This window comes from Macaca thibetana, chromosome 9 (genome assembly GCF_024542745.1).
Source record: "Macaca thibetana thibetana isolate TM-01 chromosome 9, ASM2454274v1, whole genome shotgun sequence".
Classification (NCBI taxonomy): Eukaryota; Metazoa; Chordata; class Mammalia; order Primates; family Cercopithecidae; genus Macaca; species Macaca thibetana.
This window is the reverse complement of record NC_065586.1, coordinates 123,616,796-123,644,712: the sequence shown is the minus strand read 5'-3', so window position 1 is coordinate 123,644,712 and position 27,917 is coordinate 123,616,796. Positions and strand designations below refer to the sequence as shown.

At 41.3% G+C, this 27,917-nt stretch overlaps 2 protein-coding genes across 2 annotated transcripts in view; both read right to left on the bottom strand.

The window, feature by feature from the left end:
* The window catches only part of LOC126962584 (peptidyl-prolyl cis-trans isomerase A-like), an 890,552-nt gene that overhangs the window by 741,043 nt on the left and 121,592 nt on the right, over positions 1 to 27,917 (bottom strand). The gene's annotated exons all lie outside the window — the stretch shown is intronic.
* On the bottom strand, positions 16,170 to 20,408 carry NPS (neuropeptide S). The gene is made up of 3 exons (XM_050803810.1): positions 20,341 to 20,408; positions 20,148 to 20,229; positions 16,170 to 17,251 (listed from the first exon to the last, which is right to left on the bottom strand). The coding sequence occupies exons 1-3, from the start codon at positions 20,346 to 20,348 to the stop codon at positions 17,072 to 17,074; spliced, it is 270 nt and encodes an 89-aa protein (XP_050659767.1). The 5' UTR covers positions 20,349 to 20,408; the 3' UTR covers positions 16,170 to 17,071.

Below are 27,917 nucleotides of genomic sequence, written 5' to 3'. Positions count from 1 at the left end.
GTTGTCACATTCCTTTCTTTACTGGTTCACTTACTCAGCTCATGCACTATTTTAATAGGCCTCCTACTCAGCGCCAACTGCTTACGGACAGGGATGCATCTTCTCCTCCCCCATCTCCTCCTTCTACTTTGAATCCTGTGATGTAGAGTAGAGGAGGTGTACAACAGATCCTTGTACATGAGTAGATCAACTGTCTTCCTTCATCAAGGAACTGGTTACGATGCGACAAGCCAAATGTATCTCTTGATGCTCCCTAATGGAAAACCTTTATGCCTGTATCTAAAGAACCAGAATTATGATGTCTTGATGTTTCTCCTGCATCAAATCCCCAAACCTACCGTATTACAACCAGAACAATACCAACACACAGCTTGAGAGGGCTGTGGCTACAATTTCACAAGGGTTGGAATTATGGATTTTGTGCTCACAAAGAAGTGTTATGAGTGTCAACAAGACTTGGGGTTAATAATAGTGCAATATGCTTAGTTTTTTATGTGTAAATATTTTCTGCAAACTTGAGCACCATTCTATAATTAAACGTGGAAACAGAAACTTGTGCACATAACTTAAGCAAAGAAAATTTAGCTGAAAGTAAACAGACATCCCACACAACCACTCTACTATAAGAATTCTAAAACCTTATGATTTTAAAAAATATGTAGTTTAAATCTTACAATTGCTTTCTTTCTTTCCAGCAACTGAATATCTTACTATAGACGAGAGGAGGGAAGTGGAAATGGAATAGATTTTTCTAATCTATTAAAAAATTTTTTAGCATACCTTGTTCCAACAACTGTCTCAGACCATTTCACCAAATAGAAAGACTTTCTTTTCTTTCATTAAGCCAAATTATATTTTGAAAGTGTAAAAGCTTTTAGCAGTATTTTCTTCGTGAAAATACACAGATGGAGGGGTCTCCTAGTGGCAAGTGATTTTCGAAACCAGAACTATTTAAAATATACAGTTATCACAAGGGGGTATTAATCAACAAGACTTTGACAAATATAGCCATCAGATTTGCACCTGGGAGTATCTGCTTCAAGTAAAATATACTCCTTGACTGAGATCCAACACAGTTTAGTGTCTTGACTCCATGGCCATGACCTTGCCTGTCTGCTCATGATATAGAGGTGTGCTTTGTGTCTCTTGCTTTCTTTTTCTTTTTCTTGAGACAGGGTCTTGCTCTGTTGGCCAGGTTGGAGTGCAGTGCCTAATGAAAAGTCCTGGATTTTCTCTTGGGCTATGCAGTATTAGAGCCCAGTGCGAAGCAGAATGAGAGAAAAATACAGAGGTGACTACAGTCAGCAAGTAAGGCCAATTTCCATCATTTAGGATTATAACTATAAAATGGTAAATATCCACATGAGCCTCTAATTTGTTAGTGGAGTGTTTATAGAGCTACTGAGTCATTCAACTACAATTACATAAGCACTATGTTACCATTTGAGAATTATATTTCTTGTCATATTTTATGCCGACTCCTGTGTGTGATGCTGGGCATGTGAAACACAGAGCACAAGCCAGGCACAGTGGCTCATGCCTATAATCCTAGCACTTTGGGAGGCTGAGGTGGGCGGATCGCTTGAGGCCAGGAGTTCAAGACCAGCCTGGCCAACATGGTAAAACCCTGTCTCCACTAAAAATACACATACACACACACATTAGCAAGGTACAGTGGTGCACACCTGTAATCCCAGCTACTTGGGAGGCTGAGGCATGAGAATTGCTTGAACCCAGGAAGCAGAAGTTACAGTGAGCCGAGATTGCACCACCACACTCCAACCTGGCCAACAGAGCAAGACCCTGTCTCAAGAAAAAGAAAAAGGAAGTAAGAAACACAAAGCATACCTCTATATCATGAGCAGACAGGCAAGGTCACGGCCATGGAGTCAAGACACTAAACTGTGTTGGATCTCAGGAAAGTCGATAACTAGAGTCCCCAAAAGAAGACCTAACATGGTTTCCATAACTGTGATGCTGCTGCTGCTGCTGCTGCTGATGATGATGATGATGATGGTGATTCAGGGGATAGGGGGAGTGCTATGCCAAGAGTAATGCTAAAAGTAGCAATTTTTTGAGTACTTACAGAGGATCAGGCTCTGTACTGAGTACTGTATGTGTATTACCTCATTTAATCTTTACAAAACCCTGTAAAACCATTATTGTTATTCAGGACATTTTACAGTGTAAGGACATAATTCCTAGATAAGTAAGTAACTTACCTAAGGCAACCAGCTAGTGAATGGTGAGCTGGGAGTACCCCTAGGTCTATAATGCCAGTGCCCATGACCCTGATGGGGGTTGGATAGCATACAATGCATTCCAGTCCCACCTGATTTTGCTCATTGATCTGAGGCCAGGAGCCCAGGGAGATCTGCCTGCCCACACTTGATTTGCAATGTAGCTGTGTCTGTTTCTTAAGTAAAGTGCAGTTGTATTTTAACTGGGATCTTGCAAATATCTGTTCTTCCAACCTGATACAATTTGCTGCTTCTGAAATGGTAAACTTAAGGAGAGCTTGGAAATTGGATAATTATTTAAACCTTCCAAAAGTTCTTATAAAAAAATTGAATGTAGCATTTAAAATTAATTTTTTAAGAGTTACTAATGAAAGCATAGTATCAGTGGTAACACTGGTCCTTTGCAAAATTCTTTCATAATTTGGAACTTCTGGGATTGTGGACAAGAGAGTTCATATTCTCAGTGGCAAGTTTATGCATAATCTTTTTGAAATATAGCATAATATCATCTGTAAGTCAGAAAACAGAGAAGTTCTAATCCTTAGAACCCACAGAGCATGGATTAATAATTAGGAGTGTGTCCCTGGTTTATTTCTATGGAGCTCAGTTTCATCGGCTGTAAAATCTGAAATTGCAGCATCTTTTTCCGCTATATCAGAGAATTATAAGGATCAGTTCAGATGTGGATGTGAAAGCTTTTTGAGATATAAAAAGAAAAAAGCCTTATCCAAATGGAAGTGATTTTTTATGGTTATAGCCACAAAATGAAACAAAAGAATTTTTAAAGCCTCATTCAACTCCCCCTGTCCTCTGTTGTATCTTCTATTTTTGTGCTTATTGGCAGGAGTTTATAACCAAAGATGCCACTGCCTTTATTCTCCCTCCCTGCTCCCAATTTATGAGAGAGCTAGTCAGTACACATTTTGGATGGAGGGTAATTCAGAACCTTCTCATACTCACACGCCCCAGAAACAAAGGAAATAAAGTCTCCCACCTAAGAAGGGGCAACTTTATATTAATTGTGCTTGTTGAAAGTTTTATATAATACTTCGTAAAATAACACCCTACGGCAGGTGCATTGGGCAACTGAAATGTTATGGCCAAATTATTAGAGGACATCAGAGTTGTTTAGTAGAAAGCAAGACACTGGAGAAAGCACTGACGTCTGATTTCAATGGAAAGAAAAAACAGTAAGGCTCCTGGTCAAGCATCCAAGCAGCCACGGTGAACAGTGTGCTGTAGAAGCATTCGTTTGCAAGCTGCAGAAAACTCTGCTCAAAGCTGTTTAAATAAGAGAGAATTTATTGGATTACATCAAGTGAAGGGCTAGGGTGGATATGGCTTCTGGCATGATGGATTCCAGAGCCCCAGCCCTTGTCTCCAGGGACTGGTGCCTCTCCGTTTTCCTGTATCCCTTAATACTACTGAAAGTTTTCCCTTGCTGTGGAAAAATGGCTACCAACAGCCCCAAGACCATGGAAGAAAGGAATTTTCCTTCTAGGCGGGTTTAGCAAAAATCTGGACTCCACGTGATCATCCCTGCACCCATCCCTGCAGAAGGGAGCTTAGTAGGCGTCTGACTAGTTGCACCTTGGTCACATGGCCACCCCTGGAATTGAGGTCAAACCCAGAGGAACCACAGGGCCAACAGTATGGGAATGTGGGTCCCCGACATGCAATCTTGTGTTACCAGAAGGGGGAAAGGATACTAGGTGGTGACAAACAGCTAGTGTCCACTGTGCAAACCTGGAGAAAGCATAAGGACATCACAACCAGCTCTCTTCATGACACCTCCTTAATTTCTACAAATGAAGTCCAAATCCTGGACTTTGTGATTAAATATCAGACATGTTTCTGTCCTTAATGGAGAACCCATCTCATGAGCTGTGTCCCCACCTATATCCCCAGCATCCTCCGATGTCTTCTCTTGAAAACCAGAGGAAACTTCCAATTAAAAGAATTTTTATAACTTTTAAAAAAAATCCACAGAGATGCACCCTCTCCTTTGGGACAGTATTTTATATTATTAAAAGAGATGCTTCACTTACTATCCTGGCCTGAGGTGCTTGCCTTTGAATTTGTGTTCACTCAATATCTGCAGCAATGCAGAGAACACAGAGTGACTGCTTGGCCTACACCTGGTGGTCAGGAGGGCTTCCTCCAGTTATCCTCCCGTAACCAAGAAAGAGTCCACACCAAAGCTTTGTTCCTCTCCTGAATGCTGAGAAGCAAATTTCTAGCAGTTTTTTTCTGTGTCTGGTAATCAGCAGTGCACTGCACCCTGCTACCCAATCGAGATGAATGCTGGGGGCAGGGAAGAAAGTCGGGCATTTTTGTCAGGTTTTTAAACCTCCCTTTTGGCAGATGAGGAGCTGAGATTGCAGCCCCATTGTTTTAATCCTGGACAACGAGCAGCCCATATTGAAAGTACGGTTTGTGTCTCCAAAACAGTACAGCATGGAGTAGGGAGAAAATAGAGCCAAGAAGCTCAAAGCTAGAGGAAAATTAATTTAAGCTCAGTGTTTCACAGATAAGGAAATTGAGCATAAGTAGTGCAATGACTTGGTCAAAGTTCTGCAGCTAATCAGATAAATAAACAAGGCTAAAAGGTCTATTTGGGAAGGCATAATAAGTGCTTATACATAGAAAGCCCTCAATATGTGAAAACAGAGTTTGGAATCAAGTACAGCTGGGTTTAAGTCTCCTCTATGTTTTAGCTGTATGGCCTTGGGCAATTTACTGGATTTCTCTACGTTTAACTGAGATAACACTACCTATGTCATACTATTGTCGTAAGGATTGTTGTAAGGATTCAGAATGTTTACCAAAATACTTGCCATTAGTAAGCACTCAAAAATGCATGATTATTCTGGAATTTTACTTTCAGAAAGGAGGAAAAGAAGGAAAGAAGGGAGAAAGGAAGACACAAAGTGGTCACTTTTGAAAATCAAACAAATCTGAGAATTTCTTCACATACTTAGAAAGTAAAACGAACAAAAGATAAAAGCCTAAAGAAGATAATACAATGAGATTAAAACAGTCCTGGCAGGCCTAAGTGAAGATAACGAAGAGAAAAACAGTGCCACTGCAGAAATCCCAAATGTTTTAGAAGCTGCAGTTACCAGAATGGACACTGCAGAAACCAATTCAATAACATTCAGGACAGGACTGAACAGTCACAGGTAACATAGAGGCAGAAGACAAAGAAACAAAAAAATACAGAGAAAATTACTGTTCGGGTGCCCGACATTTAAGCCTCCCAGACTGTCTGGGCTGCACACCTCTGGACCCCCTGGGGAGCCTCAGCAGGGAGGCTGCCCTGCCCCGAAGTGAAGACAACCCGCATCAGGGGCTACAGCCACACACACAGTACAACCAACACACACACCTGGCCCCAGGTCAGGACCTCAGGCATTTCTCCTAATACCACAGGCTTAGGCTTACATCTGCATCTAACCCCCTTCTCCTCCCATGAACTCCAGGCTCAGATGAAGCATCATGCGCTGGGACGAGGACTCCGACTGCCCAGCAGCTGCCGGAGGGCTCAGGTAGCACAACCCAGTATGAAGGAGCAGGTGGTGAACCCTGTGGTAAACTTGGATGGAAAGGAGCAAGCAGACAAATGTTACCAAAGACTTGATGACAAATGATTTGGACCTCCACCCGCTGCCTGATAAACTGTTCCAGGACACAGTGGTTCCTGAAGCCGCGGAACACGAGCTGTATTCTATGGATGTGAGACCAAATCAGGAATGCACCTTGCTTTTGCTTTGCCTTTTCCTTTGCTTCGTTCACTGTCGTTGTTCTTTCATCCTTGCTGTCCTGGAATTGGATTCCAAACAAACGGTTCCATGAGGTTTTGCTCATAATCTGTTTTGGGGGTAATTCAGACTTAGAAAATGATCAAAATGTGATGACAATAGAGATGATATTGGGTTCCATGAATTAGAGAATATGATAGAATAGAGAATGTGCCAATGGAATTAATAATAAAAATGCAAGAGAAAAGGACTTTCAAGAAATGTACCATGACCTAGAATATTATTAGGGAACAATAAATACTGGAATTTATCCTGGTAAGATTACTAAACTTCAAAATAACTAAAACAAACTTATAAATATTCAATAAGAAGAAACAGGTGGTTTATAAGCAAAAATAAAAAATAAAAGATTGGGTAGAATGTCTCGTCAACAACATAAGACTTCAGGATAAAATGGAGCAATAAAATGTCTATAATATTTTAACAGAAAAAAATGCAAGTCTGAAAACTGTATACTCAAGAAACTTATTTACATGAGAAGTCTGCAGAAGGACGCTCGAAATATCCAAAAAGGATTAATATATGAAACGCGCTTGATATAATCTCACCCAATAAGTGATACTGTCCTGGAACAGAGATTTAAATAAAACCTTAAAACCTTTTATTATCTTCAAATGGGAACATATTTTCTTTCCCATGACCCAATAACCAGAAACTGTAAAGGAGAAAAAAGAAAGATATTTGCAAGGCAAACACAAACAATGCAAGATATAATTACCAATGTGACAAAAATGCTAATATCCAATTACATCAGGAAGCTTTAACATCAGTAAGAAAAGGTACCCAGCTGAAAAATGGACCAAATATATGAAAAAGCAATTTATAAAAGAATTCCAAATGTGCATGTGTGTGTGTGTACAAATGTTTGTTCTTACTCATCATGAAAAAGTGCATATTCAAACAAGAATGTGATATTGCTTTTTACTTAACCTACTGGCAAAATTGAAAAAGGTAGACAATGTTCAGTGTTCCTATAGTGATATGACCGTTCTGGGGGGCAAGTTACAGTAAGTGTTGAGATTGTAAATGTGTATAATTGTTGACCAGCTTTCCCACTTCTAGCATTCTATCATTATAAAACCAGAGGACAGATGTGTAGTAGTATACATTTGTAGCAATCTTCCCATTAGCACAGTGCTGTGAATAATCTAAATGTCCATTAATAGAGGATAGCTTAGTTAAGTATGATATATCCATTCAACTGAATATCATACAGATGTTCAGCACAATGCTGTATTTCAGCATTCTTTGACCTGGAAAGATATCCATCAATATTTTGGATTTCAGAATGAGAATTTTATAATCACGTTTATGTATTAAAAAGTATGTGTGTGTGTGCACACACGCATACTCCCACCCACATCACAAAGGTATCTGAACGCATGAGGATGGTTCTCCATGGGGAGAGAGATAGGGGTTACATTTTTACTTCTTTGTCCTTTCTTAGTGTAAATTTTCTAACTGTCTGACTTTTAAATTTACAGTAAGAGTCATTAATACAACTGCCTTTATTTAAGAAAAACACTACTTAATCTTTTTATACTAAAAGATTGTGACTTTCACTGGAGAGTTCCTGTGACGTTGGTCTTGCTGTGTGCCACTTTTACCATATTAGTGTTCCACAACTAAAGAGCACCCAAATTAGGACAAAGAGAGGCTATGCATTCAGAACTTCTATGGCAAGGGTCAGGCATCATCACTTGCGTTTGGCAGAGATTTGAAGGCAAGCAGGGGAGGTGGAAAGTTTCGTAGTGAAAAACGGAATGGCTTCCAGTGTGATATACTGGCAGGGTATTGGTGTGGGGAAACTGCAGGTGGAGTAATATGAAGTAAGACATCGTATATAATTGGTTGGAGAACATATTTGGCTTTTTCTGCTGGTTCTGAGTTAGAAGTTGGGGGCAGGGGGAGGGAATTGGGAATGCTGGCAGTCATTGACCGTGTCCTGGCTGTTCTGAGCCCATTACTGCAGCGATTGGCTTCCTGAACTGGCTGCTGCAGCCTTGTGGGTTTGCATCGTTTTGCATGGTCTGACCATTGCCCGTTTGTATATTCATCTCTCAGTGTGCTGCAATTAATTTACACTATTGGCCACATCATTTCTAAAAAATATAGAATTTTTCCCTTGGGACTCAGCCATACCAGCATCTATATTGGCTTAGCAGTATACTCAGAATAATATCTAATCTATATTTCCATTATCAGCAAGTATTATCTGCCTCTATTCTTAACTGATTTAATTTATAAGTATGAGTTATATAGCCAACTTTCGGTTCAGCATTAAACTGGAATGTTCATAACACCCCTGCTGTGACTCTGGCTGCCATTTATGGAGCACTCACATGGGATCAAGCACTGGGTTGAGTGCATAACATGTACTATTTCTCTTATATCTCACTACAGCCCCATTGGGATATCACTGAGTTCCATTTTACAGATGAGGAAACTGAGGCTTGGAGAGGTCCAAGAACATGGCCACAGTCATGGACCTTGTTAAGTGGTATGCCATTTGAGCGCAGGTATGTCTGACTGTAAAGCCAGTGCTTATAAATCCCAGGAAATGTAGACCCTGTAAAATGATTTGACCACACATCCGGCCTGGGTTACCAAATCCCAGAGAAGTCTGGAAGAGAACGCAATGCACCAGCTCTGAGCTGCAGATCTTGCTTCTTAAAGACTATAAAGGAATCTTAACCCATAATTCTTTTATATACCTGAGAGTTTCCATCACGGTTGCAGGAAGCAGGATTCTAGCTAGTGTCATCCTTTGGCAGTGACCGTAATTCACTTTGATGAGTACTAACCTGATTGCCCAAGGATGCATGGAGTCCCATCATGGACAGGGGAACAAGAGTTACAAACCCCCCGCAGGCTGTCTTTTCCAGTAAAACTTTTAGTGCATTTACTGTTGTAGATGACAAGACACCGCAGATCCATTCTTTACAGAAGAGTTACCTTACAATGTTATATCAGTGTTTACCAAGTGCAAGATCAGCTTCTTTATAATTTCATAATTTTCTGTTTGAACTGCGTCCAGTCATTTTCTAATTGCTCCTTTGTTCTTTCCTATGGGAATACATTTCACCACAGGAAATATATCTTGAAAATTCCTAAGACATCTTGGTTTCCCCTCACTGTGTCCTTTCTGCCATTTCTGTTTACTTACTCTGCACCCTGTCTCTCCTGTAATCAAATGCAGCCAGCTTTTCTTAACCAACCTGTGCCATTCAAAAACGTTGGGACACTCAAGTAAGATAAAGGCTTCAGACACTGGGCTGGGGACACATTCATATACTGGAGTCAGACTGCTTGGGTTCCCAACGTGGCTTTACTGCTCACAAGCTACATGACCTTGGGCAGAGAACTTAACCTCTTTGTACCTAGTGGCTTATCTGTGAAATGGGGCTAATAAGAGTATCTACCTAAAAGGTATTTTGTTGTATTTTTAGAGTTGTTATGGAAATTGAATGAAACCATGTGTAAACTCTTCAACCAGTGACTGGCACATAGTAGGACTACAATAGCACAATTATTTATATGAGTTTAGGCCCTAAAAGAATCTAAGTCTGAGCCTCAAGGTGTTCTATAGCACGCAGGGACACAGACAAGCCCTATGAAGGAGAAGCTTGCTTACATGTGTGATATGGTTTGTCCGTGTCCCCACCCAAATCTCATCTTGAATTGTAGCTCCCATAATTCCCATCTGTTGTGGGAGGGATCTGGTGGGAGATAATTTATTCATGGGAGCGGTTTTTCCCATCCTATTCTCAAGATAGTGAGTTAGTTCTCACGAGATCTGACAGTTTTATAAGGGTCTTCCCCCTTCATTGTGCATTCATTCTCCTTCCTGCTGCCCTGTGAAGAAGGACATGTTTGCTTCCCCTTCTGCCATAATTGTAAGTTTCTTAAGGCCTCCCCAGCCATGCTAAACTGTGAGTCAATTAACCCTCTTACCTTTATGAATTACCCAGACTCAGGTATGTCTTTATTAGCAGTGTGATAACGGACTAATATAACACATATACTTGTGGTTTAACACTTAACAGATTCTTTTTTGTAGGTGTTGCTCACGTACTAGTCAAATTTGGTATGGATCTCACTTCTTAGGGCTCTGTTCCAGCATGGGATGGTCTTCTCCCATAGCTGAGGTGGCCACTCTTAATGTCAGTGCTGGACAGACTCCACAGTGTCCCCCATGGTCTTTGTGTCCCCGTGTCCATTCCCTTGTTTAAGTTCCTCCCCTTGAGTGTGGGCAGGACTAGTGACTTGATTTTAGCCGTTAGAATACAGTAAAGGTGATGAGATGTCACATTCATGATGATGTTATCTAAGATTACAGCACCCCTCTTGCTAGAAGATTCTCCCTCATGATGGTGTTGGTGAAGCTAGCAGTCACAGTGGGTACCTATGTGGCAAAGAACTGATGGCAACCTCTAGGAACTGAGGTGGCCTCCTGCCAATAGCCAGCAAAAAAACTGAGGCACTCAGGCTTTCAGCCACAGAGAAATGAGTTCTGCCAACAATCACATGAGCTTGGAAGCAAATTTTCCCCCCAACTAGCCTTGAGATTATACTGTGGGTAGTTGGACATCACAGATCACAGAGCACCAGCTTTGAAGCCAGGCAGACCTGCCACTTACCAGATATGTGACCTCAAGAAAATCACTGCATCTGTCTAAGCTTTAGTTTCCTTGTCTGCACACAAGACTAAGAACACCCCAGTGCCCCTCACATGGCTGTGGAGGGGCAAATGTGACACTATATGGAAAGCACTTGGCAGCAACTTCAGTCCTGTCAAGTGGAAATTAGGTGAACATTGAGGAGGAGCCAGTTGGTAACCACATGTTGAGTCTCACTTGTCTCCTTGGGTTAGATTCCTTGGCAAAGTTTCTCCATAAAGGGCATTAGCTGGATTTAAAACTTGATAGGCAGATGTCAGCCAGGTAGGTGCCAGCCAGAGGCTCAGACACACTAAACAATGCACAGTGCAAGATGGAGCTCATAGGCGCAAGGCCCAGCAGATGGAATGATCCTGCAGGACCCACTCTTGGTCTTTATTATTCTGGAGAAGGATGTTTGGGCTGCAAGGGCTGCATCTGTGGCACCACCATGGTTTGCACTCCAGGAGAGGCATCTTGCCTTTCATCTCCCTTTGTGTAAGGCAAGCATGAGAATGACCTTGCAAGCTGGGGACAAACACTAAGCTGGTGGGGTCAGCTGCTCAGAAAACCTGCACACCTGGCTTGGGGGAAGGTGTCACTGGAGGAAGTTGAAAGTGTGCACAGCCCACATGAAGAGGAGAAACACAGGTGAGATTCCATCCCAGACAGCCCTGAGAGAGCCATCACGGTCAACCAAAAGACCATCTTTACCCCATAAAGGAGAAGTCAAGCCAAAATCTTCCACCAACAGAGAAGCCTGCCTCTTTCCTCACCATGTGAGTGTGTCTGAACATTAACAACAAGGAGTTCAGGAGGGAAAGAGTGGAAGGGAGGCTCCTGGACCCTCACTATTATTTTCTGATGGGACAAAAGGAGAGATGAGAATATTGAGTGTAGGAACAGGCCTTTTATATCAAATTGCCATATTCTCAGCCTTACTGCATGTGGGAGATGAAATCGAATTGTTTTCAGATTTCCCTTCCCTAAAATGTTGATCTCTTACTGCAAGTACTCAAAGATGAATGGGATGAATGTTTGCAGTAGAAATTTTATAGCAGACCTCTTTGTTTGTTTTTTAAGGATTTAGCATTAGAAATAAATAACCAACAGAAAAAAAAGAGAGGAGCACCCTAAAAATTCAGGTGCAAGAGTAGAAATCCTAATTATTTTATATTATTTTATTTCTTTGCTTGAGCCTTAACCCACAGACTTTCCACCCATACTCATGTGTATTAGTCAAGGTTCTCTAGAGGGACAGAACTAATATATGTATGGAATTTATTAAGTATTAACTCACACGACAACAAGGTCCCACAACAGGCTCTCTACAAGCTAAGGAGTAAAGAGAGCCAGTCCAAGTCCCGAAACTGAAGAGTCTGATGTTCAAGGGCAGGAAGCATCCAGCACAGGAAACAGATGTAGTCTGGGAGGCCAGGCCAGTCTCTCCTTCACATTTTTCTCCCTGCTTTATATTCTAGTTGTGCTGGCATCTGACCAGATGGTGCCCACCCAGGTTAAGGGTGGGCAGCCTTTGCCAGCCCACTGAAATGTTAAACTCCTTTGGCAACACCCTCACAGACACACCCAGGGTCAATACTTTGTATCCTTCAATCCAATCAAGTTGACACTCAGTATTAACCATCACAACATGCATCCCTCCAAAAAATAATGGGGGATATTTCTATGACAATCTCAGTAGATACTTGTGAGAACAAAATGTTCCTCATTCACACATGAAAAATAATCCAGGGGCATGGCATTCTAGCCTCAAGACCAGTTTCAGACGATGGGCCAGGAATCTGCTCTACTGCCCCAAATCCCCTCAGCACCTTGGAGAGCAGCCGCGTTCCAGTCCCAGGGTCCTGGCCCAATCCAGGGCTTCACATCGCGGCTTAATTACTTCTCAGGGCAGAATTGCAAAGCAGGTAAGGAAGGAGGGAATCCATGTTGCCGGATGTCATTCACACAACGAATTTCTCCTACTTTTATTGAAACCTGCTAGGTGCGTATTTTTCATTCTTAGGAATTTACGAAAACCAAAAATACATTCGATGATGTCATTTCTTTGCTTAAAAACCCTCCAGTGGTTTCCTCTGTCACTCAGAGGAAAAATAAAAGTCCTGCAAGGCCACACAGAAGCCCTCCTACCTGTAAGGTGCCATCTCTCTCCACCCTCACCCTGCTCACTGCAAGCCAGGAAACTGGGATTCTCGCAATTCTCAGAGATCCCTTAACTGACTGCTGAATCAGAAATCGCATCCCCATCTCCACCTCACAATACTCCAGCTCCCCCTTCCTTACTGTTTCTCCTTATCACCATCCGAAATACTATGTACATTCACACACTTATATATACATGCATATATAGGATTATATATTAAATATATACTTATTTTCTCTAACTCCATCACCCATCCCAACCCAATAATTGGGCTCTATTTTCTTCACTGCTGCATTCCTAGTACCGAGAACACAGAAGGTTCTCAATAAATATTTGTCAAACAAATAAATTAATTAATAAATGAAAAATCTTCTAATGTAAGTAATACTGGCTCCATTTTATGGATGATGACACTTGGGCTCAAAAGGATTCCAGAAGCTTGAGCAAGGTGGCACCACTGAGTGAACAAGGACCTCAGGATTCAAGTACAGTTCATGTGGCCCGGGTGCCTTTGGTATCTTGCCTCCTAAGCTTCCCTTTGCACTCTCCTCCTCCACACCAGCATTCGCTCTCTCCAGGTATCGTGGCCCTCATGAGTTCTTTTCCTTCCCTTCCAATAAAATCTCTCCAGATAGAACATGAAGATCAATCACATTCAGGTAGAGTTGGCCAAAATTGACTAAAAGATTATTCATCCCTTGGGATGCTTGCAGTCCAAGGGCTTCCAAAGCTTTGCCTGATGCATCCAGAACTAAAAGTGAAATTCAGGCCCCCAGCAGCAACCTTGGTGTTGGAGGGTAGAGGGTCACCAGGGCCCTCTCTCATCACTGCCCCCTGTCACCCCAAGCCACTCTCCTACCTGCCAATGCAGCCTTGAGAGCAGGCCTTGCTCTTAAACATTTTATTCCTAAAACTTTAGCAAGAGGTGCAATTTTTCTTCAGAAAGAAAATGCTCTTGCCTACCAGCTTTTCATCTGCTATGATTTTTGGAGTGCAAATAGTTTTTCATAGGCCTTTTTCCCCCTGAGGTTAAAATGATATCTTAGATCTAGAAGTGGGAAGTGAATTTTTCCAATTATGTTTTTGGTGTTTTATTATTCCAGTCAATCCATATAAATGCAAATAATAGAAAATTAGGAAGATTCTCCTGAAATAACAATCTTTTCTGTACACCAGATGCCTCATTGACACCACAGTCACCATGAGCTTATTAATGCAGTAACTCGCGTTCTACTCCACAGGAGTAAATAACGCCTATCAGCCTATCTAATTAGCTTCCCTGCCAATAACGTTAGGCAGATAAGAAACGCCAATTTCCCTGACAAACTTCTGTCATATTTTGCACACTTTATTGGAAGCACTGTGCATGTTACCCTTGAAACCTCACGGTGCTGCAGAGCCCTTTGCCGCATTTGCAGATGCTCCGAGAGAACTCCAGTTTCGGGGCCGAGGGTAAGGAGAGTGGTGCTGCCACTGGCTGATGGCTTAGATGTTTAAAGCCACCTCATAGGAACAAAGGCAGAGGCCATAGTGGCAGTAAATGGCAGAAAACATAGTGGCAGAGGCCATAGTGGCAGGACACAAGGATTGCCTGAGGACTTCACTGCATCTGTGTCCACATACATAGGGAGTAGTGGGAAATGGACTGATTTTTGGGGGTTAAAAAAGAATTAAAGGTACATCCACTTTGAAGGGTTTTGCTTGTTTCTGATTTCAAATATTTCTTTAAAATCTCAATGACTTCAGCCACTTGTGTGGCCACCAAGCAGGAAGGCAATTGGATGTCATTAATTGATAAGGGAAATGCCTCCAGATCCTACACCAAGACCTGGAGCACTGCTGGGCTGATCTCTCATTTCAACACTTGCACAGAAGTCTCCCATCTGCCCCTGGGAACAGAGACAGGGGCCACGGTGCCACTGAAGGGATGGCAGTGGGCTGGTATGACCTCTCATGTGGCTGCTGGTAGGGGAAGATGCCAGGGCCACTGCTAATGTGACTGTGACTGAGAAAGGACCAGGCCCATGAACAGATGAGGGAGCAGCAGAGGAGCAGGTGGAGGACACCCATCCTGAGCTAGCTCTTCCTCTCCCAGTACCACCCACACCCTGTGTCCCCACCTGTTTGTCCTTGCGGATGCCCACAGTCCACGTTTGCATCAAGACTCAAGGCCATGCCTTTGCATCTAGAAACTCGGCCCATAGCTGCCCCTTCTGGTGTGTGTTCCTGTGCGTGTGTGTGTCTTTAGGGGAACACTGATGGGGAGAAGGAGGTGATCTTAGAAAAAAAATATGGATTTGTTTAAGCAGACTGTTTAAAAATTATTGAAGGGCATATCTGGCATTCCTATACATCAAGCATCCACTGAAAGAAGGACCAGACTGGAAGGCCACGTGTGTGGCCTTGGATCCAGGGAACAGTGAGGGTACAGTGGGTGATGCAGCAGAATGAGCAATGTCCTCCTCTTCCTGATCTCTCATACCCCTTCGTAGGGGTCTGCCCTACCACAGACCATACAGCAGTCACAGACACATGACCCTGCCTGTATCTCTGGCTTCTGCAGAGAGAACCAGGAGTGGATCCCTAACCCCAAAGGGAAATCAAAGATGCTGGCCTGGGGGAGGTTCTGGGCCTGATGTTGTGAGGCCCTATAGAGCAACACAAAGCCCCAGGCAGATGGAAGTTATGGGACAGCAGAAACAAAGGTCTTGCAGACCATCCGGTTTGCAGGGAAGAAAACGCAGCTAGAAGGGCGCAAGGGACCCCGGAGGGCAGGGTTGCTGCCTGATGGCTTCTACTTCTACCAAGCTCCTCTGTGCTTCCCAAAATGTGTTTCCCTGAAGTTCTCTGATCCTTAAAATAAATGCTCCTTCCTATAACTTGCATTTGCATGATCTGTGTTACTTCATCCCCCAATACTTAGGACGAATCTGTATAATAAGAGTAAAATAAGCACACCCCACAACCGTGAAACCACTTGTTTTCATAGAAGTCAGCAACAAACCACAGAAGACCTTTAGGGGCCTCTGTTTCTTTCAGTGGGCACTTGGCACATCACCAACAATACGGCAAGTGTAAAGACTGCTTTGTGTAGAAACCGATTTGGTTGTGTGGACCTAGCTAGTTACCGTGAGACCAGCTCACTGTGAGTACTGTTTTCTGAAGACTGTGTTTCTATCCAAAGCTGATGACTAAGGACAGGTCATCCTGAGGCTTCCGCTGCCCCCAGTCTAGGAGCTGTGCGTGGCTTACAGCGAACACCCTTAGTGTGCTACAGAATCCAATATGAGTGAACAGATATATATTAAAGTTATGCATTTGAAATAACATGTCAACCAATGTCGTGTTACCCTTTTTAAAAAGCAGTGTCAGGAGTTTCAATGCAAAAAGTCGGGGGTCTTTCCTGGAAGAATGGGGGAAAGGAGAGGGTGTTAATCAGCACAGTTTGGGGAATAGATTTCCAAACAGCTGCCCCGATAACACAGGGCACTGTCAGTCTCTGTTGTTGTTGTTACTGGCAGCATTTCTGTGTTTAAAGATTTTAAAAGGCAACAAATTTCCAAGACAAGACAACAAAACAACACCCTATAGCTAAGTATATTTGGAATAGGAAAAGGGAGACAAGAATGACATCTAGAGGGCTCTGGCAATGTTTGTTCTTGGTTTCAATTAATTGATTGATGGATACAGCTGTACCATTCACCTTAATGTTGGTTAACTTCACAAGCCCCTTAGAAACAGAAATAGCACATCGCCCCCCCCCCCCCCAGAATTGGGCCTGTTAAGTCATTTGAGAAAATGGTATTAAAAAGAAAAACAAATATCGCAGTATTCATGTTATGATATTATAGGCAGGAAAAAAAATCATACAATTGTGATGACTGTCAACATGCTCATGCATTCTGGCCAAGTTAAAACCAAAGCAAAAGTGTCCATCTCATTCGGGAAAAAGTCACTAATGGACCACATAAATCGTTTTTTCTCTCACAAGTGGAAGTTTGAGACAGGTTTACTTTTTTTTTTTTTTTTTTTTTTTTTACACAATTTACTCTGTACCAGTTAGGAGAGGAAAAATATTTGAGAATCAAGAGCATGCCAACACTCAATGATAAGGAGACGATGGACTTTGAGCATGTCAGTCACACTCTACAATTTGAGATTAATTCCCGGAGTCCTTTGCACACTTAGTCATGATTTTGCTCTTCGAAAGGAAGTATTTTTCATCCCTGTGCCAACTCCATTGCGAAAGGACCTTTTCACAAACATCTTCTCCAAAATTGGCTTTAGAAAATCTAGTTCTTTGCTCCTGTCCAATCTGGTTGGGCAGCTGTTCAGCAGAATGAGAAAGTAATCAGATTTTCCAGACACCTGGCAATTCAGATGGGGGAGGAGAAAGAGAATACAGCCTTAGGGTTAAAAGTGTATTTCAACAGTAACAACTTTCAAAACCTTATGGCGATAAATCCAATACATCCATCATCTTAAAGGCAGAAGTTTTGCTAAAACAATAAGCTACTTTATCTAGATACAAAATATTATTTGGCGTGATCTACCTACTTGTCTAATTTTTACACTGCTTATATACTTGCTGCTATTCTGTATTTACATCAGGCACTACACATAAGTCATCTTGTTGCTGTTATTTTATAAAGAATATTTCAAGCAGCACTAATTAGCCCTGGGAATCATTTTTAAAATTGCCTTAGAAAAACAATCCATGAGGATCAAACTGTAGGTGTCAATCAGAACCACCTTTCTCCTGGGGCCTGTCTTGGGCCATTTGCCAAGGTTCCCCATAAGGATGTCTTCCTACTTGAACAACGGCATCTTCAACTTCTGACTTCAGTTCAGGTCCTCATCAGTGGCTCGAGGCCTGGATAGTGTAGGAGAGTGTAGGGCACTTAGTGGTGGAAGAAATAGATCTGCCATCTTAGAGTTCAAACTGGCCTTCAGGAACCTGAAGTTCAACCCCATATTTTGCAGAAAACAAACTAAGTACAAGACCAAAGGTGCATGCCCTGTGTCGCAGGGCTGGGATTCCAAGAGGTAGCTCTGCCCCAGGGTTTGCGTACGAATCATCAACACTTGTCATGTTTTCCCTCGTGCATGGTTTCAGAAGAATTATAACACACTGATAAGAGGCTAATACAAATTTCACCAATAAGGCAAAACACAGATTTATCCATGATCTGTATGCTGCTTGCGTTATGGGCATCCTCTTGTCCTACTCCTGAACAAAGCTCTGTGAAGTAGATACTGTTATTTTCAAAGCATCTGACTCCAAGTTTAGGTTTCTCAACTAGACTAGAACTACAAGAGGAAAAGGAAAGTGAGTGCTTTTATTATCAACAAAGAGACGTACTAAAATGCAAAACTCAGACATTTTTTTTCTATCTAGGTGCAGGAAAACAAGTGTGGTCTCAGGTTCCTGTATTTGGAAGTTGAAATGGGGCCAGAGGGCATAAAACGTTCCCTGTAATTCTTCACCCACGAGTGGGTGGTTTACTGAAGATTCAGTGCATCCCAGACAAATCACTCTCACTGGCCTCTGGGGAAAAAAGAAATTGGGGTTTTTTTCTCCCTTTTTCATCTCAGAGAGTTTGGTCAGAGAGTTTCCAAAATACTGGTCATGAGAAAACCAATCAAACACTCTTAGTCGGACAACTGCTATGTGTTTTTCCGTGTGTTAACGGAGGAAATCTAAACATGGTAGATAGAATGCCTTCTATTTAAAATCCCCAGCAGGGAGGGGCCTCTGAGTCATTGCAGGAAGGGAAGCAAGCCAGTTCTTTCCAGAAATACTCATGATGCCACCTTTATACTGCAAAAGGAATGTATCAGTTCTGGTTATGAGATTCCTGAAACATCCCTAAAAAGACACTGATGCACTTTGCTGGTCATTGAAGGCAGCCCTTGCCAGGGCGGACTCATTAACATAATAAGGTTGTATATTTGCCTGGTTAATGGACTCAGTGACGTTCGCAACAAATACTATAAAAGACTATGCGTCTTCTGCCCTCATAATCATTCACCCTAAGCAATCAAATTAGCATGAATAGCATCCACACTCTCACTACAGGACTAGGTAATAACAGGAACAAAACTGTCACATGCAAAAATAGAAATAAGGAAAATGCAACGAAAGGAGAAACATTTCATTTATGGACAAGGAAGTCTCATAAGTATTTTAGAACAAAGTACATTCTTAAATTCTTTTTAAAAAGCTACAGAGAAGAGTCTGTTATTCAACAGAAACGTCATGAGTAAACCTTTGGGGAAAGAACAAAAAGTAATTAGGAAGACACTTGAGAAAATATACCAATTTATGGATTGTGACTCATCAGCTTGATCAATGTGGTGTCTTAAAGAATTGATGACTAAATTCGTGTTGAATGCTCATAGGAGTAAAACCAAAAAAAGGAAGCTATATTAAGTAAACAAGAAATAGAAAAATGACAGATGCAAAGATTAGTGAAAAGGCCAATAACATAAATAACTAAATCATTATGTTTGGACATACTTTTATCATTTAGGATTTATGTGACATCCTTTTATCCTAAAAGTAGTTTCATAAATCACATTGATTTCAGTAATTATAATGTGACAGATTTTTAGTGAAAAAAAGTTAAAGTTCAAAATGCCGTCAATGACAAAAGGTATTTTAAAATTGTAAACAAAATATTGACATAAAAACAACTGAAATATGATGTAGAAATAGTATTAAATATTCCAAAGAAAGATATTTATTTTCTGAATGTCTTGAACAGTTCAATGAACATAGGAGCTCAATCAATATTCTCCAATAAATATATGAATTAATATTTTATGTGATATTTTATTTAGATCTAAGATTTTATCTATATTCTGCATCTGAAAAAAATTCAACTGTTTTTGAAAAATGACCACTTTATTTTTAATATAGTTTCCACAGTTAAGTGTTCACTTTGATTATGAATGAATGCAAGTGGAATAAATAAATTGCCATTGGCCAAAAAAACACATTATTTTAGATTGAAATGAATATTTCCCTTTGCAGGAGCAAACCCTAAATAATTCAAAAAAATTTGAATATAGTCCAGTATTACTTGTCACACAAATATTTTCTTTTACTAACATCACCAATCTGCTGACTTTTTCCCATTGAGAACACTAATAATAAAGGAAATTACTTTTCTGTCACATGTTCCTTGCAAGTATTTGGAATTTACATACTTTACCATTCTAGTTATCTATTTAAGTATCTAAAATGGAGGCAAATCCTTACCTTAGAAGATGGAACTGGATAACACCAAAACACATGCATTGTGGACAGCGACAGAACTAGGATGAGACTGAGTTTTAATGAGCTGCAAAGTAGAAAAAATCACAATCAAAATTTAGTCTCATGTAGGCAAAAATAAGTAAAACAGCATATAAAAATTCAACATTTTTCTTTGCAGAAAAACGTAGCCTTTTACCTAATCATTTTGGACTTCCGAAAATCTGTGCAGATAGGTGATTTTATTGCCAATTTTCTCACACTTACTGTCAGACCCTCACTGGGTGGCCCTTTTATACCAGAAAAGTTTGGGAGTGAAAATGTCATCTCATCCCTCCTATATGACTAATTGTTCTGGCTGTGGCCTTTTGTTCTTGTTAAGTAGGAAAAGGACATAACATATAGGCATTGTCATCGAGCTGCCAATGATGGACTTCATTTAAAGTTTGCCATTAAGAATGTCCTTCAAAACCATTGTCTTCGAGACTGCATCATTGTGGCATGGGTGGCCAGAGGTCTCAAAAGGAAACAAAAGGTTTTCTTAGCTTAGAATTTAAACCTTTAAGAAGGATGACATTCTTTCTTTGAATGCCCCAGACATTATGTTTCAGAAACTAACACAAAATGCTTACAGGAATAAAGAACATCAACCCAGCTGGGCACGGTGGCTCACACCTGTAATCCTAGCACTTGGGAGGCCGAGGTGGGTGGATCACCTGAGGTCAGGAATTCGAGACCAGCCTGGCCAACATGGTGAAACCCTATCTCCACCAAACATACAAAAATTAGCCAGGTATGGTAGTGCACACCCGTAATCCCAGCTACTTGGGAGGCTGAGACAGGAGGCAGGAGAATTGCTTGAACCCAGGAGGCAGAGGTGGCAGTGAGCTGAGATCGCACCACTGCCCTCCAACGTGGGTGACAGAGCCAGACTCTAGCTAAAAAAAAAAAAAAAAAAAAAAAAAAAAAAAAAAAAAAAAATTTATTCAAACAACTAATGCAGATTATTTACATTTTCTACTTTAGATTTCTTTCCTTTAGGACTTCAGCAGTTAAAGTAGGAAAACAAACGTCACACCTTTTCTGCTAGTCATCCAAATAAAGGAAGGACACTGTGTATGCCCTGTCCATGCCACATGCACTCCCAAAGTCCCAGGCCCACAGTTCTGGGAGAGCCTGCTTGTCATGGCTTCCTTTTTCCTCCCCAGGGTATGGGATTTCTCCAGGAAGCCTTTGCTGTCCTTGCACTTCAATGGGCATCTGCATTAATAAATGGATTCAGGAGCGCTAAGTGTGAACAGATGTTGCTGAGGCTTACAATGGAGAAAAACACCAAGGGAGGTGCTTTCTGCTTGGATAACTAGTGTTTCTGAGATGATGCCAACAGTTTTTGAATACAAAGCAACCAAGGATAATCCATGCGTCCTCGAGATCAGCACCTTTTGGAGGACAAAGCTGCCCTGTGTCTGGGACAGTTGCTGCCAATTTGTTGGCACTGCATTTCTTTCTTTGGGGAACTGCCATTTGCATGATTGTTATGTAGCTGTCAATCATATAGTCACAGTTTGCCTTTCACAAGGAAAAGCAGATGACCCAGACTCTCAAGAGAACCAACCTCACAGGATTAGAGCCAAGTTGAGGAGCTGAGGCAAGTGATCCAAACGTCTTTGATCAGTGTTCATATGGGACATTGTGTGGATATTAGAAGACAAAGGACCTAAGAGTACCGAGGGACTGAACATACACATTTATTTTTGGTTGTTTCAGCTAAAACACACACACACACACACACACACACACACACACACACACACACAAACCAAAAAAGAATGCAGAAGGATTTTATCAAGCGATAAACAATTGATCAAGTAGATCTGAGAAAGGAGCTTACTGAAATACCCCCAACAGACTCAAGTTATTTTTGCGTGTAGTGAAGACAGTATCAAAATGGAGGGTTAAGTGGAAATTTGTTTAAGAATCAGCTCAATCAATAACACATCCCCTCCCAACTTCCCATTGCCAGACACTGTCTACTGTCTAGAATTGGCAGGAGATGACAGGTTTATTATCTTTATTTTTTCATTTTTTATTTTTTATTTTTGAGACAGGGTCTCCCTCTGTTGCCCAGGCTGGAGTGCAGTGGCACGATGATGGCCCACTGCAGCCTTAACCTCCTGGATACAAGTGATTTTCCTGCCTCAGCCTCCAGGTAGCTAGGACTACAGACATGCACCACCTTACTCATCTAATTTTTTATTTTTTTGTAGAGACAGACTCTTACTGTGTTGTCCAGGCTGTTCTCAAACTCAAACTCCTGGACTCAAGCAACGATCCTCCTGCATTGGCCTGCTGAAGTGTTGGGGTTACAGGTGTGAGCCACTGCATCTGGTCAGAGAGGTTTATTCTAAGGAGAAGGTAAACAGAGGGGATCAGGTATAGTGAAATGAAAGAGTATCTTTCTAAAAACAAAGATTGAATAAGGATTACACTCAATGCTGAGACCCATGGACCTCTTCCTTGACACAACTCTCAGCATACTGCCAGACAGGTCTTAAACCTCAAGACAAGTCAACAGAAGATCCTCCTATGAGAAGCCCAAGAGGAAAAACCTAGAGATACAGATGTTAGGATTTCTAATAAAAACATCTCAGCCAATTGCAGTACACAGAAGTTCACAGTTGACAATTCCCAATAACACACAAAATCCTGCCATGAACTTTTTAGTGTCCACTTTTAAACAGACAACCCAGAGACACACTGAAATGAATGAAGGATATTTGTGAAGTCATAATCTAACAGAAACAAAGAAGATAAGAACTCTATAGCAATAGTAATTTATCATGAAAAATGGAGACCAAAACACGCAGAAAAAAATAACTCAAAGGAAATAAGAGAAAACATAGGAGAAGAAAACCTTAAAAATAAACACCTTAATATTCTTCATGAAAAGGGATGATACTGAGATATTGTATCTACAAATAAGAAAAGAAATCTATGAAAGAGAAACATCGGTTGGATCCTGAGCAAGATGGCCAAATAGGAACAGCTCCAGCCTCCAGCTCCTAGCACGAGCCACACAGAAGATGGGTGATTTCTGCATTTTCAACTGAGGTACCGGGTTCATCTCACTGGGGAGTGCCAATCAGTGCTGGTCAGTTGGTGCAGCCCAACCAGTGAGAGCTGAAGCAGGGTGAGGCATCACCTCACCTGGGAAGTGCAAGGGGGAAGGGAATCCCTTCTCCTAGCCAAGGGAAACTGAGACACACAACACCTGGAAAATCGGGTAACTCCCACCCTAATACTGCACTTTACCAAGGGTCTTAGCAAACGGCACACCAGATTATATCCCACACCTGGCCTGGAGGGTCCCACGCCCACGGAGCCTCCCTCATTGCTAACACAGCAGTCTGAGATCTAACTGCAAGGTGACAGCAAGGCTGGGGGAGGGGCGCCCACCATTGCTGAGGCTTAAGTAGGTAAACAAAGCCACTGGGAATCTCGAACTGCCCACCACAGTTCAAGGAGGCCTGCCTGCCTCTGTAGACTCCACCTCTGGGGACAGGGCATAGCTAAACAAAAAGCAGCAGAAACCTCTGCAGATGTAAATGACCCTGTCTGACAGCTTTGAAGAGAGCAGTGGGTCTCCCAGCACAGAGGCTGAGATCTGAGAATGGACAGACTGCATGCTCAAGTGGATCCCTGACCCTTGAGTAACTTAACTGAGAGACATCCCCCACTAGGTGCAGACTGACACTTCACACCTCACATGGCTGGGCACACCTCTGAGACGAAGTTTCCAGAGCAAGAATCAGACAGCAACACTTGCTGTTCAGCAATATTCTATCTTCTGCAGCCTCCACTGCTGATACTCAGGCAAACAGCGTCTGGAGTGGACCTCAAGCAAACACCAACAGACCTGCAGCTGAGGGTCCTGACTGTTAGAAGGAAAACTAACAAACAGAAAGGACACCCACACCAAAACCCCATCAGTACGTCACCATCATCAAAGACCAAAGGCAGATAAAACCACAAAGATGAGGGAAAAGCAAGGCAGAAAGGCTGGAAATTCAAAAAATCAGAGTGCATGTCCCCCTCTAAAGGAATGCAGCTCATCACCAGCAATGGATCAAAGCTGGACGGAGAATGACTTTGACGAGTTGAGAGAAGAAGGCTTCGATTGATCAAACTTCTCAGAGCTAAAGGAGGAACTACGTACCCAGCACAAAGAAACTAAAAATCTGGAAAAAAGAATGGAAGAATGGATAACTAGAATAAACAATGCAGAGAAGGCCATAAACGAACTGAGAGAGATGAAAACCATGACACAAGAATTACATGACAAATGCACAAGCTTCAGTAACCGACTCGATCAACTGGAATAAAGAGTATCAATGATTGAAGATCAAATGAATGAAATTAAGCGAGAAGAGAAGTCTAGAGAAAAAAGAGGAAAAAGAAATGAACAAAGCCTCCAAGAAATATGGGATTATGTGAAAAGACCAAATCTACATCTGATTGGTGTGCTTGAAAGTGAGGGGGAAAATGGAACCAAGTTGGATAACACTCTTCAGGATATCATCCAGGAGAACTTCCCCAACCTAGTAAGGCAGGCCAACATTCAAATTCAGGAAATACAGAGAACGCCACAAAGATACTCCTCGAGAAGAGCAACTCCAAGACACATAATTGTCAGATGCACTTCATTTCCTTCAAGTTCCTTCATTTCCTTCAAGTTGAAATGAAGGAAAAAATGTTAAGGGCAGCCAGAGAGAAAGGTCGGGTTACACACAAAGGGAAGCCCATCAGACTAACAGCAGATCTCTCGGCAGAAACTCTACAAGCTAGAAGAGAGTCGGGGCCAATATTCAACATTCTTAAAGAAAAGAATTTTAAACCCAGAATTTCATATCCAGCCAAACTAAGTTTCATAAGTGAAGGAGAAATAAAATCTTTTACAGACAAGCAAATGCTTAGGGATTTTGTCACCACCAGGCCTGCCCTACAAGAGACCCTGAAGGAAGCACTAAACATGGAAAGGAACAACTGGTATCAGCCATTGCAAAAGCATGCCAAAATGTAAAGTCCATCGATGTTAGGAAGAAACTGCATCAACTAAGGAGCAAAATAACCAGCTAATATCATAATCACAGGATCAAGTTCACACATAACAATATTAACCTTAAATGTAAATGGACTAAATGGTCCAATTAAAAGACACAGACTGGCAAATTAGACAAAGAGTCAAGACCCATCAGTTTGCTGTATTCAGGAGACCCATCTCACATGCAGAGACACACATAGGCTCAAAATAAAGGGATGGAGGAAGATCTACCAAGCAAATGGAAAACAAAAAAAAGCAGGGGTTGCAATCCTATTCTCTAATAAAATAGACTTGAAACCATCAAAGATCAAAAGAGACAAAAAAGGCCATTACATAATAGTAAAGGGATCAATTCAACAGGAAGAGCTAACTATCCTAAATATATATGCACCTAATATAGGAGCACCCAGATTCATAAAGCAAATCCTTAGAGACTTACAAAGAGACTTAGACCCCCATACAATAATAATGGGAGACTTCAACACCCCACTGTCAACATTAGACAGATCAACGAGACAGAAAGTTAACAAGGATATCCAGGAATTGAACTCAACTCTGCGCCAAGTGGACCTAATAGACATCTACAGAACTCTCCACCCCAAATCAACAGAATATACATTCTTCTCAGCACCACATCACACTTATTCCAAAATTGACCACATAATTGGAAGTAAAGCACTCCTCAGCACATGTACAAGAATAGAAATTATAACAAACTGTCTCTCAGACCACAGTGCAATCACACTAGATCTCAGGATTAAGAAACTCACTCAAAACCACCAAACTACATGGAAACTGAACAACCTGCTCCTGAATGACTACTGGGTATATAACGTAATGAAGGCAGAAATAAAGATGTTCTTTGAAACCAATGAGAACAAAGACACAACATACCAGAACCTCTGGGACACATTTAAAGCAGTGTGTAGAGGGAAATTTATAGCACTAAATGCCCACAAGAGAAAGCAGGAAATGTCTAAAATCGACGCCCTAACATCACAATTAAAAGAACTAGAGAAGCAAGAGCAAACACATTCAAAAGCTAGCAGAAGGCAAGAAATAACTAAGATCAGAGCAGAACTGAAGGAGATGGAGACACAAAAAACTCATCAAAAAATCAATGAATCCAGGAACTGGTTTTTTGTAAAGACCAACAGAATTGATAGACCACTAGCAAGACTAATAAAGAAGAAAAGAGAGAAGAATGTACTCAAATCAATAAACATAAGCCAGTATATAAACAGAACCAAAGACAAAAACCACGTGATTATCTCAATAGATGCACAAAAGGCCTTTGACAAAATTCAACAGCTCTTCATGCTAAAAACTCTCAATAAATTCGGTATTGACGGAACGTACCTCAAAATAATAAGAGCTATTTATGGCAAACCCACAGCCAATATCATACTGAAAGGGCAAAAACTGGAAAAATTCCCTTTGAAAACTGGCACAAGACAGGGATGCCCTGTCTCACCACTCCTATTCAACATAGTGTTGGGAGTTCTGGCTAGAGAAAGAAAGAAGAAGGCAAGAGAAAGAAAGAAGAAGGCAAGAGAAAGAGAAAGAAATAAAGGGTATTCACTTAGGAAAAGAAGAAGTCAAATTGTCCCTCTTTGCAGATGACATGATTGTATATTTAGAAAACCCCATCATCTCAGCCCAAAATCTCCCTAAGCTGATAAGCAACTTCAGCAAAGTCTCAGAATACAAAATCAATGTGCAAAAATCACAAGCATTCTTACACACCAGCAACAGACAAACAGAGAGCCAAATCATGAGTGAACTTCCATTCACAACAGCTTCAAAGAGAATAAAATACCTAGGAATCCAACTTCCAAGGGATGTAAAGGACTTCTTCAAGGAGAACGACAAACCGCTGCTCAGTGAAATAAAAGAGGACACAAACAAATGGAAGAACATACCATGCTCATGGATAGGAAGAATCAATATCGTGAAAATGGCCATACTGCCCAAGGTTATTTATAGATTCAATACCATCCCCATCAAGCTACCAATGACTTTCTTCACAGAATTGGGAAAAACTGCTTTAAAGTTCACATGGAACCAAAAAAGAGCCAGCATTGCCAAGACAATCCTAAGTCAAAAAAACAAAGCTGGAGGCATCATGCTACCTGACTTCAAACTATACTACAAGACTACAGTAACCAAAACAGCATGGTACTGGTACCAAAACAGATACATGGACCAATGGAACAGAACAGAGCCTTCAGAAATAATCCCACACATCTACAGCCATCTGATCTTTGACAAACCTGACAAATACAAGAAACGGGGAAAGGATTCCCTATTTAATAAATGGTGCTGGGAAAACTGGCTAGCCATAAATAGAAAGCTGAAACTGGATCCTTTCCTTACTCCTTATACGAAAATTAATTCAAGATGGATTAGAGACTTAAATGTTAGACCTAATACCAAAAAAAGCCTAGAAGAAAACCAAGGTAATACCATTTAGGACATAGGCATGGGCAAGGACTTCATGTCTAAAACACCAAAAGCAATGGCAACAAAAGCCAAAATTGACAAATGGGATCTAATTAAACTAAAAAGCTTCTGCACAACAAAAGAAACTACTATCAGAGTGAACAGGCAGCCTATAGAATGGGAGAAAATTTTTGCAATCTACTCATCTGACAAAGGGCTAATATCCAGAACCT